Source organism: Trichosurus vulpecula, chromosome 4, assembly GCF_011100635.1.
Source record: "Trichosurus vulpecula isolate mTriVul1 chromosome 4, mTriVul1.pri, whole genome shotgun sequence".
Classification (NCBI taxonomy): Eukaryota; Metazoa; Chordata; class Mammalia; order Diprotodontia; family Phalangeridae; genus Trichosurus; species Trichosurus vulpecula.
In genome coordinates, this window is record NC_050576.1 from 17,666,826 (window position 1) to 17,679,754 (window position 12,929).

A 12,929-nucleotide genomic window follows, 5' to 3' on the forward strand; every position below is an offset into this window, starting at 1 on the left:
CATTTGTCTGTGGACAGAGGCCGGGAAGGGCTGGATCCCCGTTCTCTGGCTTTTTGTGCCTGGCCACCACCCTGGAAGCTCCTTTATTGTGTCACTGATGCCCAGTCCACACTCTGCTGTCCTATTGACAGTTCATCTTCTCTGCTAAGTGACCGCTCCCCCTTCTGGTCCTCTTCAATGCTCTGCCATGTGTTTGCTGGGCATCCACTGCTGCAAGCTCACACTGCCTTGCCTCTGGCCATTTCTTGGGGTCCTCTGGCATGTTGATTCTGTCTAGACTGGTATTTCTCCATTTGTGACCTGAGGAGGAGGAGAGTATTGGGGTTAAAAGCTGGGAGCTACTTGGGGCTGTTGCTTTCACACACGTATACATCCATACACCCAGCTCCTCCATTATCCTGAGTGTGCCTGGTTTGGAGTCAGAGGGCCCAGGTTTGAATCCCAGCACCAGTCATCTGTGTGACTCAGGGCAAATCACTTCTGCCTTTCCTTGAGTCCCCGGCTTAGCACGGTCCCTAGCACATCAGAAACCAGTAATACATGTCTATTGACAGACCAATTGACTTTGCCTGTCTGGGCCGGTCTCCTCTTCTGTGAAGTGCTGGCATTCCTGGACAGAGGAAATGCGCCAAAGCCCCTTCCAGCTTTCAGTTTGTGAGGCTGTGAGTTTAGATTTATAAAGAACACTGCACCCCTTCCGGACTGCCAGCTGTGGGGTCAGTGGTGACAATCTCCTTGCTTGTGCCCTGGGCCAATGAAACCATCATTGCAGTTCCCAAGGACACTGAACATTCAGCCTTGCTGGCTGGAGCCCATGATAGAATTCTGCTGAGTGAGGGGTGAGCACTCGCAGCCTGGCAGAGATGAGGGAAGGACTCAAGGCCCACCCAAGGGCTGAGTGGGCTTATGGAAGTATAGGGAGTGCAGCCTAGGCACCGGGCCTCTTGAGTTCGGCCTTGCTGGCTCTGCACTGGGCTGTTGCTTGTGATTAGCTTGATAGGAGCTGAAGCAGGTGTATGGGCTTTACCTACAAATTGAGCACTGTAGGTAATCTTCAAGAACAATTAATACTTGACTGAATACATGCAGATAATCGGGAAATTAGGGAAGTTGAAGCTTTTAGGGCTAATCAGGAAAACATTCTCAAAGGGGAGGGTTTACCAACCTGCGCTGTAAACGAGAGACTCTGTAAGAAAAGAAGCAGCTTTTTCCAGTTGGGGAATGGTCATTTTTAGTGTTTAGAGATTGCCTGAGATGAACCGTAAGTGAAAGAGGTAACAGACACTCCCGGGCAGCCAGTGAGAACAGAGGGCACAGCCTGGGGGGCATGATCCCAATTTCCAGAAATTGTGTTTGAAGCAGTTGAGAGTTATTTTGTTGCTGATTTGGGGCAGAGATAACTTTCAGCTTTGTTTCAAATTAGATGGCTCCAAAGGATCCTAGGAGAAAAAGCAATTTTAAAATCTCGGGCTTTTTGGGTAGGGAAATGTTGCAAAATCAAATAAAAAATGATGAAGTTAGAAGACCCTGGTGTCACTCAGAACAAGTCTTTGTATTTGCATCTTCAGTACCTGTGCTAGTGCTTGGTGTTACCATAGGGTACCATGTAGGTGCTTAATAAATGCATGTGGATTTTCTGATCACTGTCATCCATTTATTCTGCGAGTATTTCTTGAGTTACCTCTGTGTTCTTAGCACACTTGGAAGTGCTCTAGAGCCTACCTAGGCCCCACAGCCCAGTCCAGATGAAAATAGACCCAGCCCCTAAAATGAGATCTCTTTCAAATGAAAGTAATGTGAAGGCATACACTGAAAAAAATTAGTTAATGCTTATTATAAAATTTTAGTTATGATTAGTTGTAAGAAATTGACCGTGAATGTTTTCCTCTGTTTCTTTCAGTTCAAATAAAGATATTTTATTCACTGTCTTTGACACCTTTTCCAGATCTTCTCACATTGTCATCTTCATTACTATCCATTGAATTAGAAAGATAGATGTGTATTTTTTGGAAGTTCTAGATGATAAATTTAGAGACTTCTGCCCCATGGCGTTAAAATTCCCATATACGAAGGTGGACTCTCAAGTTCTCTGCTCCCTTCCTCCCTCCCCTCCTAGCTCCCCAGCAGTGTGTATGTAGCTGTCTGTATCTGTCAGAAATAAGCCGGTTGAGAATTCTGAGAATGATGCTGTGAGCTGCAGTAACAGTTTGTCCAAGCCACTTAGAGGTTGGGGTGATGGGGAGAGGGCCTTTGGTTTGTGTTCAGACCTACGCAGGGGTATTGTGAAGCTCAAAAGAGAACCCCTTAGAGCCATAGAAATGCCAGTCAGTGTTAGTCCTGGGATTGGTCTTGTCATTGTCCCACAGTCACCAGGTCACCAGTCTGGTGACTGCTTCATCCCTTGCGCTCCTGCTGAGCTCAGACACTGGAGAGCACCACACCCTGCAAATCTGCACACGCGTGCTTAGCCTAATCTGTGTCATGAGCACTTTTAAGTCGTGATAATCTGTGTCATGAACACTTTTAAGTCGTGATAATCTGTGTCATGAGCACTTTTAAGTCGTGATAATCTGTGTCATGAGCACTTTTAAGTTGTGATAATCTGTGTCATGAGCACTTTAAAGTCGTGATAATCTGTGTCATGAGCACTTTTAAGTCGTGATAATCTGTGTCATGAACACTTTTAAGTCGTGATAATCTGTGTCATGAGCACTTTTAAGTCGTGATAGTCAGCAGAACAGATCAAGCCCTGGTGTATTGCAGTCGCCACTTCTGAAGAGTAAATGCTCAACGCTGATGATCTAGGAATGGGTCTGCCTCCAAGGTACCCCTGGTCCTGTAAATAAAACCTGATTGTAATCCTCAGAGTCTACCCCTAAAGCCCTTTGGCCTGCTAGGAGCCAGCTTCTAGAGCATGCTCTCCTCTGTGAAAAAGTCAGAGAACCATAGAATTTCAGAGCTAGCGGGGCCCTTAAGACAATCTCGTCCACTCTTCCCGTCTTGCAGGCAAAGAAGCATCCATTAGTAGAGGGGTGGTTTTAAAAAATGTGGGCAATTCCCCAATTGAAAAATGGTCAAAGGATATGAACAGGCAGTTTTCAGAGGAAGAAATTAAAGCTATCTATAGGCATATGAAAAAATGCTCTGGATCACTACTGATTAGAGAAATGCAAATCAAAACAACTCTTAGATACCACATCTCTCCTGTCAGATTGGCTAAAATAACAAAACAAGAGGATAACAAATGCTGGAGAGGATGTGGGAAAATTGGAACATTGCTACATTGCTGGTGGAGTTGTGAGCTGATCCAGCCATTTTGGAGAGCAATTTGAAACTATGCCCAAAGGGCTGTAGATATGTTCATACCCTTTGACCCAGCAATACCACTTCTAGGGTTGTATCCCAAAGAAATCACACAAGTGGGAAAAGGACCCATATGTACAAGGATATTTATAGCAGCTCTTTTTGTGATAGCCAAGAAATGGAAATCAAAGGGATGCCCATCAATTGGGGAATGGCTGAACAAGCTGTGGTATATGAAAGTAATGGAATACTACTGTGCCATACGAAATGGGGATGATACGGACTTCGTAACAATCTGGAAAAACCTACATGATATAATGCTGAGTGAGCGGAGCAGAGCCAGGAGAACATTGTACACAACCACAGATATATGGATTCTGTGAGGACCAACCCTGACATACTTCGCTCTTCTCAGCAACGTAAGGTGCAAGGACAACTCCAGGGGACTCACGATGGAGAATGCTATCTTCATCCAGAGAAAGAACTGTGAAGTTTGAATGCAGATTGAGGCACACTTCATGCTCGCCTTTTTTCTTCTCTTTTGTTTTTGTTTTTGGGTTTTTTTTTTGGTTCTGTCTCTTCTTTCTCATGATTCACCCCATTGGTCATAATTCTTTTCCACAATTTGACTAGTGTATAAATTAATTCAATGCGAAAAAAAAAAAAAACAAAAAAAATGTGGGCAGGTTTTTTGAACTTGATTTGTCCCCAGTTTTTGTTTTCTGTAGAAATTTTGGATGGTGAAAAAACAAAACACAACAAAAAAATCCTCAGCAGAAACCAAATCTTTCTTGCATTTGTGTAGGGGCTTTTACAGTTTAGCCTCTGCCTCTTTCCTGACTGAGACCAGGCTCAATGTGGATCAGGCTCATCCTGAGGCCCATTCTCATTGGTTTCTAATTCCCACCAGATGAATCACTGCCTAACCTTATGGAAGGGTGCTGAAATTCCATTGTAGACAGAAGGAGGTTCTTGAACATGGGGTTATTTTTAAAGCTTTCTTCACCTGTTGTATCTGTTGTATTTTATCCTATAGTTTATCAATGTAGACTTAGTATTTTTTATTAACTTGACAAACATCAGTAGACACATATTTCTGTATATGTAGAACAGAAAAGGATTACATATGGAACCCAGCTTCTCTATAAAATACAGCTTACATTTCTTTTCAAAATTGTACATTCTATATCCCATCCTGCTTATACATGTTTCTTTACCTCTTTCTGTTCTTCTTTGCTTTTTGTAGCCATTCAATAATTAAGCATTATTCCATGAAAATATTTGGAATGAATTATACCTATGGGATAAGCAAGAGGGATGAGTTGAGGCTGACACTAAGGTTTTAAACTCAGGTACTTCGAAGGATGGTAGTATCCTTGATAGTTATAGGGCATTTTGGAAGAAAGAAGGCTTTGGGGGGAAAAAATAATCAATTCTGTTTTGTACATGTTGAGTTTGAGATGGCCAAAAGAGAGTTGGTGATGTGGGCCTGGAGCTCACGAGAGAGGCTAGGGATGGATATCTAGATCTAGGTGTCATCTGCATAGCAATGATAACAACCTGTGGGAGTTGATGAGGTCACCAAGTGTTATGGGAGAAAAAATAAGAGGGAGGCCCAGGGTAGAGTCTGGAGGGTGGGGCACAGGTTTAGTGGATGTGACAGAGATGAAGAGGCACTAAAGAACACTGAGAAAAGATGGCTAGAAAGATCGGAGAGCCTAGAAAGAAAAGAATCCTAGCAACCCAGAGAGGAAAGAGAATCAAGAAGGAGATGACAACCCTGAATCTTCCTCTTCTTTGTCAGGTGGTGGGTAGCAGATTTCCTCAGCTGGTTCCCTTTTAGAGACTGCGAAAATGGAGGAAGCTAAAAGTTAAAGGTCTTTACCTGGTAGCACGCAATGAATACCAGGTTAGAGAGGGCTTAAATCCAGGACTACTGACGCTGAGCACAGGCTTAGCGGTCCAAGAGAAAAACAGAAAATATCCTTCTGTTTAAGCCTTTTCACTTATTTCATCTTTGATACAAATATACTTAAACCTTTTACCATACAGTCATCCCTCAGAGATGATGTGTGTTCAGTTCCAGACTATTGTAATAAAGCAAGTCACATAAATTAAAGTTATGTTTATACTATACTGTAGTCTAATAAGTGCAACAGTATTATGTCTAAGAAAACAATGTACATCCTTTAATTTAAAAATACTTTATTGCTAAAAAGTGCTAAACATCCTCTGAGCCTTCAGCGAGTTGTCACCTTTTTTTGCTGGTGGAGGATATTGACTCGATGTGGATGGCTGCCGACTGATCAGGGCAGTGGTTCCTGATGATCGGGATGGCTTTGGCGATTTCTTAAAATAAGACAACAGTGAAGTTTGCCACATCAGTGGATTCTTTCACTTAAACACTTTGAGGTTGTTGTAGGATTGCTAATTAGCCTGATTTCAAAGTTTTTGTGTCTCAGGGAATTGGGAGGCCTAGAGAGAGAGAGGGAGGTGGGGATTGCCTGTCAGTGAAGCAGTCAAAATGCACACACCATTTACCAACTAAGTTCACCAGCTTGTACGGGCATGATCAGTGGTACCCCGAAACAATTAAAATAGTAACATCAAAGATGTCTGGTCACAGATAACAGATATAATAATGTTGAAAAGGTTTGAAGTGATGTGAGAATTATCAAAGTGTGACACAGACATGATGTCAGCACGTGCTGTTGGGGAAATGGTGCTGAGACACTTGCCTGTATCTGTTTCTGGGCAGCTGCAAAGTTGGCCTTGTCTTTGGAGGGGTGGATGTACCCTGGCCTGTGCTGGGGGAGTGTAGCCTTGGTCCAGGCCTGCCAGATGGGAGAGGAGAGTCTTTAGGCCTGAGCCTGTGGCCTGATGGTATCTATGGTTTGAGCCCCAGCCAGCACGGTTTGAGGAAGTTCATCAGTTAGTTGGCTCAGAGCCGATTTTTCGAACATAGCTACTCCCCCAAACTGTCCATCCAGCTGCCCTGGGTGCAGGCTTTTGGAAGGAGCTCCCATATGGATTGGTTCCCTCCTTGTTTCTTGAATTAGTGCAGCATTTGGCCTCTGAAGCAGTCAGTCCAGGTCTAAGCATGTGAATGAATCAATAACATGGAGAACATAAATATTCCTTAAATTCAGTTAAATTTGACATACCAGTCACTCAGCAGATCTCATCCCACATATTTTACAGATGAGAGATCTGAGTCTCTGAGAAGTCAGATGACTTTGCCACACATCAGGTAGGGGTTGTGCTTGAACCCAAATAAGAGGCCTGGTCTGACAGGGACATCTTTTTGCAAACCCTCTTTAAAAGTACATGTATTTTCTTGACTCTTTTGAAAAACTTAGACTTATATGGTTATGTAGCTAGAGCCCAAGTCTTTTTCCTATTAATTTTTTTTTCTGTTTTCTATTTCTATTAATGCCTCCATAAAGATCAATATTTCTTTGGCTTAGTACTTTTATTTTTATTTTTTAAAGAAACAAGCAATAGTAGCTTCTGTGATAATTGAGTGGGGGTTGCCCTGGGCTAGGCCTGCTGTAGAGTCAAGATGTTCTACCAGAACCAGTTGAACTTCTATTTCACCTGTATCTACTTTTTGCAGGCTCCGCTGGATTGGTTACTATAATTAAGAAAGAACTTCTCGCAGTTAGGAATCTTAGAGCTAGAAGAGACAGTAAACCTCCTCTAGGCCACTCCTCTTGTTTTATAGAGGCCTAGAAATGTGAGCTAATAATGTCCAGAGGCACAGAGGGGTCAAGAGCAGAGCCAGGATTTGAACCCTGGCTTCTCTTACTGTCCCCCCGCCATCCAGCACCTGCCAGTGAACCCCCCGATCACACCTGGCTCATCTTCCCTCTCACCCATCTGCTGTCATCATTCTCTTGACTTTTAACAGAAACTCTTCCTTTCTTCAAATCTTCCTTTGGATGCATCCTTCCTCCAACTTCTCTCTGGCTCCTAATTTCCCCAGTCAGCACTGATTTCTCACTCACTCTTTCACTGGCTTTTGTCTTTACATTACGCATCTTTTGTCTTGACTTATTGGTGTATGTGTTGCTTCTCTCTAGCAGAATATAAGCTCCTTGAAGGCAGATACTTTAATTTTGGATTTTTAGGGCCTAGAAGAGTTGCTTGCTTAGTTAGCACTTAATAATTGAAGGTTGAATGGAATTCCCTCCTAGCCCTCCACATCTCCCTAACTTCTCCCCAGCTCTGGTGCTGTCACCTCCTCCTGCCTACCTCTGCCTGTTCTTCCCAGTTATCAGCCTTCTCTGAGCCCTTCTGATGTTCCTTTGTGTAGTTTCTGTATTGACTTGTGTATGTGGTGTCTCCTTCCCACCTGCTCCCCCAGAGGAATGTGAATTCCTTGAAGACAGGGTCTATTTGGTCTATTCTATCTCTGCGTCCCCAGGAATGTAAATCTTGTTGGATTGATTTGGATGAAATCCTTGAAATGGGACTTGGCAGTTCAGTCGGTAGTCAAATGAATCGGTGTTCTTATTGATCTGGGTGTTCCCTGCTTTACTGTTGCTAGCTACTGACCATCACCCATCTTGCAACTCTTTTTTAAAAAATTTTTTTAAAATTTATACCATTTTTATTTTATTTTACCAAAACACAAATACAAAATAGAGGAAAGAAATAAAAACATATAAACTTAAATGTTGAAACTGAAATATAAAGTAAGAAAGAAAAAAAATCATGTTATATGCATAGCAGAACATAGGAGAGGATTCAAAATATGTGACAATAAATTTTCATTTCAAGAAAGCCTGTATGATAAATAATATACCTTGTGTTGAGAATTGTCCATCTTTTCTTTGCTTCCTTGTGTTTTCTTTTGTTCTCTGCTGTGCACTTTTTAACCATCTTGCTACTCTTGTACTTTGGCACACTCAGAGTAGAAAGTCTCCTGGGTATCTGTTGTGACACGGTTTTACCTTGACCCCGTATCATCAGCCAGTCTAGCATCTCACTTGCTGTGTCTATCTTACCTTTCCAGAGCTCCCAAGTTCCTAGAGGGCAGGGCTTTGTCAACTACTTTCTAATCAGAAAAGCACACAGAGCAGAAAGCAGGAACTTGACAAATAGATTGATTGAAATAAAATCTAAAATTGTCAACGTATGGGCTCTTCTGCTAATTGATGGATCTTAGAAGGTATAGGCAGCTTGGCTGTAGGTAGAGAACCGGCCTCTGACACAGTATGACCATTAGTTACTTCCCCCCTGAGTCTTCCCCGCCACCCCCACCTCTGAGTCCAAAAGTCATAGAGCAGCTGATTCTGCATTGTGAGAGGTTTCCTTAGTAGGAATTGCCTGTGAATCACAGGCTAGAGCCATCCCTCCTCCCAACTCATAAATATGGTGGAATTTTGTGTTGGAAACAGAGAATGAATTTCTGTTCTTCAGGATAGACTGGATCCTAACGCCATTTGAGTGTTTGTATTGAGTGGTGTGGCAATGGCTGTGTGTGGATGCCGACGAGTGGATGCTTTTGGAGAAAAGTAATTACATTTTTAGGATGATTATTTCCAGTTTCTCCTGTCTATGACTTGTATATACATGTAGTTATTTGTGGGTTGTCGTCCGCTTTAGGTTGTGAGCGCCTTTAGAACAAGCGCTGGTCACTTTCCTTTGTGAAATCTGGTCTTCTACCTTGTAAGCCATACAAAAAAAGAGTAAAGAAGCAGTTCAGGGAAACTCTCAGCACATTCTGACACTACAGATAGTATTCCCCATCCGTAGTCTTCCACCTCTGCAAAGGAGGGATGGAGGTCCACTTCCTTATCTCTTCTCTGGGGCCAAGGTTGATCATTGCAGCATAAGGTACGTTTCAAATTGCTCCACCCCAAGAATGGTGTAATAGACCTGGAGACTTTACCAGCCTAGTGGGTCTGTGATCTTTTCTCCGTGGTATTCCCTTCAGTGGCAAACCATAAGTGGTTGCTCCTTCTGTCATTCGTCTCCTGTCAATCCCCTGTGAGAGGGCCACTGTGTATTGGGGGGCTTTCCTTCCTTTCCCTTGCCATTACATAATGTGAGAGCTAGATAACCTCCTGTAACCAGAATGGCCTTTGTTTTCTTTGAATGACTCAGCTTACCTCATTGAGCCTCTGGACACTGTGGCTTGCTCTTCCGGGGCAGGAAGCCCAAAGAGCATTCCAGGAAGCAGACAACTTCCTGTGTGATGAGTCATGGGGCTGGCTGAGGGGAGGTGTTAGCTCCAGAACCTGTGCTTTCCCGGCAGCCTCCTGGGTCCCGGCTGTGGGGGAGGGATCTTACGCCCCCACTGAAGCTGCTAGCTGGGTTGTTAAAACACCCCCCAAAAATGGTCAAAGAAATTGGGGAAAAGGGGTGGGGTGGGGGAAGGCGTTGCTGTATGACAACAGTAAAAATATTGGAATGATGAAGGGTGGTCCCCAGACTCTAGAATATCATGAACAGCACGATTAAGGTGAAAACCCATATTTGTTTATTGATTCTTGAAATATTGAAGTGGTGAAGTAGGTAAATTAAGAACATTTATAAAAAGTATTTCATGTAGGTGGGAATAATTTTCCCCCCAAAAACTCTTCTTATAGGGTCTGAAAATATGAGACTTAAACTGTGTTTAGGTAAAAACGTAGCATCCTCCTCTGATGCCCCTTCCTGGTATAGAATTAAGTACCTAGAGAACATGGACTGTTTTGTCTTTGTCTTTGTATCTCTAGTGCCTGGCTCAGTGCCTGGTACATAGTAGGTGCTTAATAAATGGTATCAAAGCATGGAAGCAGTCCTTATTACTTTTGAGCCCGCCAGGCTCATCATGTTGTCGAGGATTGATCCCAACAGTACAGGGAGAGTGTGGTGCAGTAGAATGAGCCCCAGACTGATCAGGGCTGGGATCTCAGTTCTGTTACGTTTCTTTGACCTTGGGCAAATCTCAGAGAGCTTTAGTTTCCTTCTCTAAAGTGAGGGGATTGGAATAAGTGGTCTCCAAGGGTTCTTTCAGCTCTAGATCTCTGGTTCTGTGACCTTCAGCAAGTCCCTTGTACATCCCTTTGTCTGTGAAACAAGGTTGGACTTGCTGGCCTCTGAGGTCCCTTCTGTGATTCTATGATCCCAATATGCTGTTTGCTTTCTAAGACCAGCCTTTGAGCAGGGAGAGGCTTATCACCAGTGAGCTGGCAAAGAAAGAGACAGAATATGCCACAGTCCTGTGTGACTTTTCGTCTGTTCTTATGGTGACAGTAGGAGAGTGACAGGAAAAGGGACAAAGAGTTGTGTTAATGACTAAACTTGCATAGGCTTGGATGTCACTGTGACATATTGGCATCCCTGTGGGCCCCTATTCTTCCCCCCCCACCACATGACTTGTTGAAGGCTGGCTTATATTCAGTGTAGACCCAGTATATGTGAAGTAGGAGCTTAATAAATGGTCTTGTTGATATTTTTGTCCTTTCAAAAATATCTCATTCTAGCAATATGATTTCTGAGTGGGGATGCACCTAGCTACCATCAGATCAATACAAGACATGTTTAAGTCCTTCCATTTGTTAATGCCTCCTCCCACCTCAAATGGCTGCATATTTACTTATTTGTGTTTATATTGTGTCCTAATACAGAGATTCTTAGCCTTGTTTGGGTCACCTGAACCCGATGGCCCCCTTCTCAGAATCCTATTTTTAAATGCATTAGATAAAATATGGAGGATTACAAAGGAATCCAGTTAGAGTGAAATGAAGATGTAACTTTTCCCCTGCCAAATACATAGACCCCAGGTTAAGAACCTCTGTCCTGGTAGAATGGTAACTTCTTAAAGGAGGGGATACAGCAAGGTCTGAGGTCCAGATTAGATCGAGTAATGAATCCCACTAAGGGTTGCATCATGTATTTCCACTGGGCTGGAACCATTGACCATATTTTATATAATTGTAATTTCAAATAGTGTGAATCCAAGTGTATGGGACCACTTCAGGGGACTCCTTATCCTCATTTTGGTAGCATAGTGCCTTGCACACAGTAAGTACTAGATAAATGTTTGCTAATTTGAATACCTTTGAATGTCCATTTCATAACTAAACTATCATCATATGCCTGGTGGTCTGCAGAAAGAACATTTTCACTTGTTTGGGGGAAGTACTTGCTCTTCTCCAGACTTAATAAGATTGTTGTGTCATTACAAAGCCTGTTTGTTGTAGAAAAGATAATTATTTCTTGGCTTTTTCTTCCTTCAGCATCATGTTACCCAGCACCCAACATAACTTGTAAGGATTTTAGCGGCAATGAAACCCATTTTACTGGAAGTGAAGTTGGTTTTTTCAAGGCCATACCTTGCCGTAATGTGTAAGTAAAACGTTTACCTGAGTTTTCATTTCAAAATTACTTGACTAATAAATACATCTTGATTGCATGGAGAAGATGAATTAATTTAGGGTAGAAATGTAGAACTGTTGGGACTTCGGATCGCAAATTTAGCACTGGAAGTTCACTTAGAAGTCACTTGGTCCAAACCCCTCATCTTCACAGGGGAAACCCCAGGGTCAAGGAGAGAAGGTGACCTAAGGTCATGGAATCCTAGATTGAGCACTGGAATGGACCCTCTCATTTTACAGATGAGGGAAGTGAGGCCCAGTGGGGGAAGGGACCTGGCCACGGTCATGTGGGCAGAACCAGGATTTGAACTCAGTTCTTTGGAGTCTTCTTCTAATGCTTACTCTTCACATTGCACTGAGGGACTTTACCAGACTACTTTGTACAAAATAACTTCAGTGATTGAAATGCCAACTGTCCTTTTATAAATTGTTTGAATGAACCAAAGAGAAAATCCAGTTTAAAAGTGGAAATGGTCAGTTTAGTGATTCTTTGCTCATTAAGTTCACTGCTGAATGTTTAGTTCCTTTGGACACTTTTTTTAGAAACATAATTTATTTAATTTTAGTTTTCAACATCTACTTCCATAAGCTTTTGAGTTTTAGATTCTCTCTGCCTCCCTCCTCTCCCATCTTCCCAAGATGGCCTGCAATCTGATAGAGGCTCTACATATACATTCTTATTAAACATATTTTCACATTAGTCATGTTGTAAAGAAGAATTAGAATGAATGAGAGAAACCACGAGAAAGAAAAAAACAACAAAAAAGTAAGTAGTGTGCTTCGATCTGCATTCAGGCTCCATAGTTCTTTCTCTGGATGTGAATGGCATTTTCCATCGTTTGTCTTTGATCCTTGCATTGCTGAGAAGAGCTAAGTCTCTCACAGTTAGTCATCACACATTGTGGCTGTTAGTACGTACAGTGTTTTCCTGGTCCTGCTCGTTTCACTCAGCATTAGTTCATATAAGTCTTTCCAGTTTTTCTGAAGTCCACTTGCTCATCATTTCTTGTTTCTTTTTTGGGGGGTGGGGGTGGGGGCAGGGCAATTGGGATTAAGTGACTTGCCCAAGGTCACACAGCTAGTAAATGTATCAAGTGTCTGAGGCCGGATTTGAACTCAGGTCCTCCTGACTCCAGGGTTGGTACTCTACTCCCTGCACCACCTAGCTGCCCCATTGCTCATCATTTCTTACAGTACAATAGTATTCCATTATATTCATAAACCACATCTTGTTCAGCCATTCCCCAATTGATGGGC

The 12,929-nt window shown here is 42.7% G+C and overlaps 1 protein-coding gene across 1 annotated transcript in view; it reads left to right on the top strand.

The window, feature by feature from the left end:
- The window catches only part of TM2D1 (TM2 domain containing 1), a 48,373-nt gene that overhangs the window by 8,844 nt on the left and 26,600 nt on the right, over positions 1 to 12,929 (top strand). Inside the window, exon 3 of the mRNA XM_036757686.1 lies at positions 11,535 to 11,643. Within this exon, the coding sequence (XP_036613581.1) occupies positions 11,535 to 11,643 (109 nt within the window). The remainder of the gene's footprint in view (positions 1 to 11,534; positions 11,644 to 12,929) is intronic.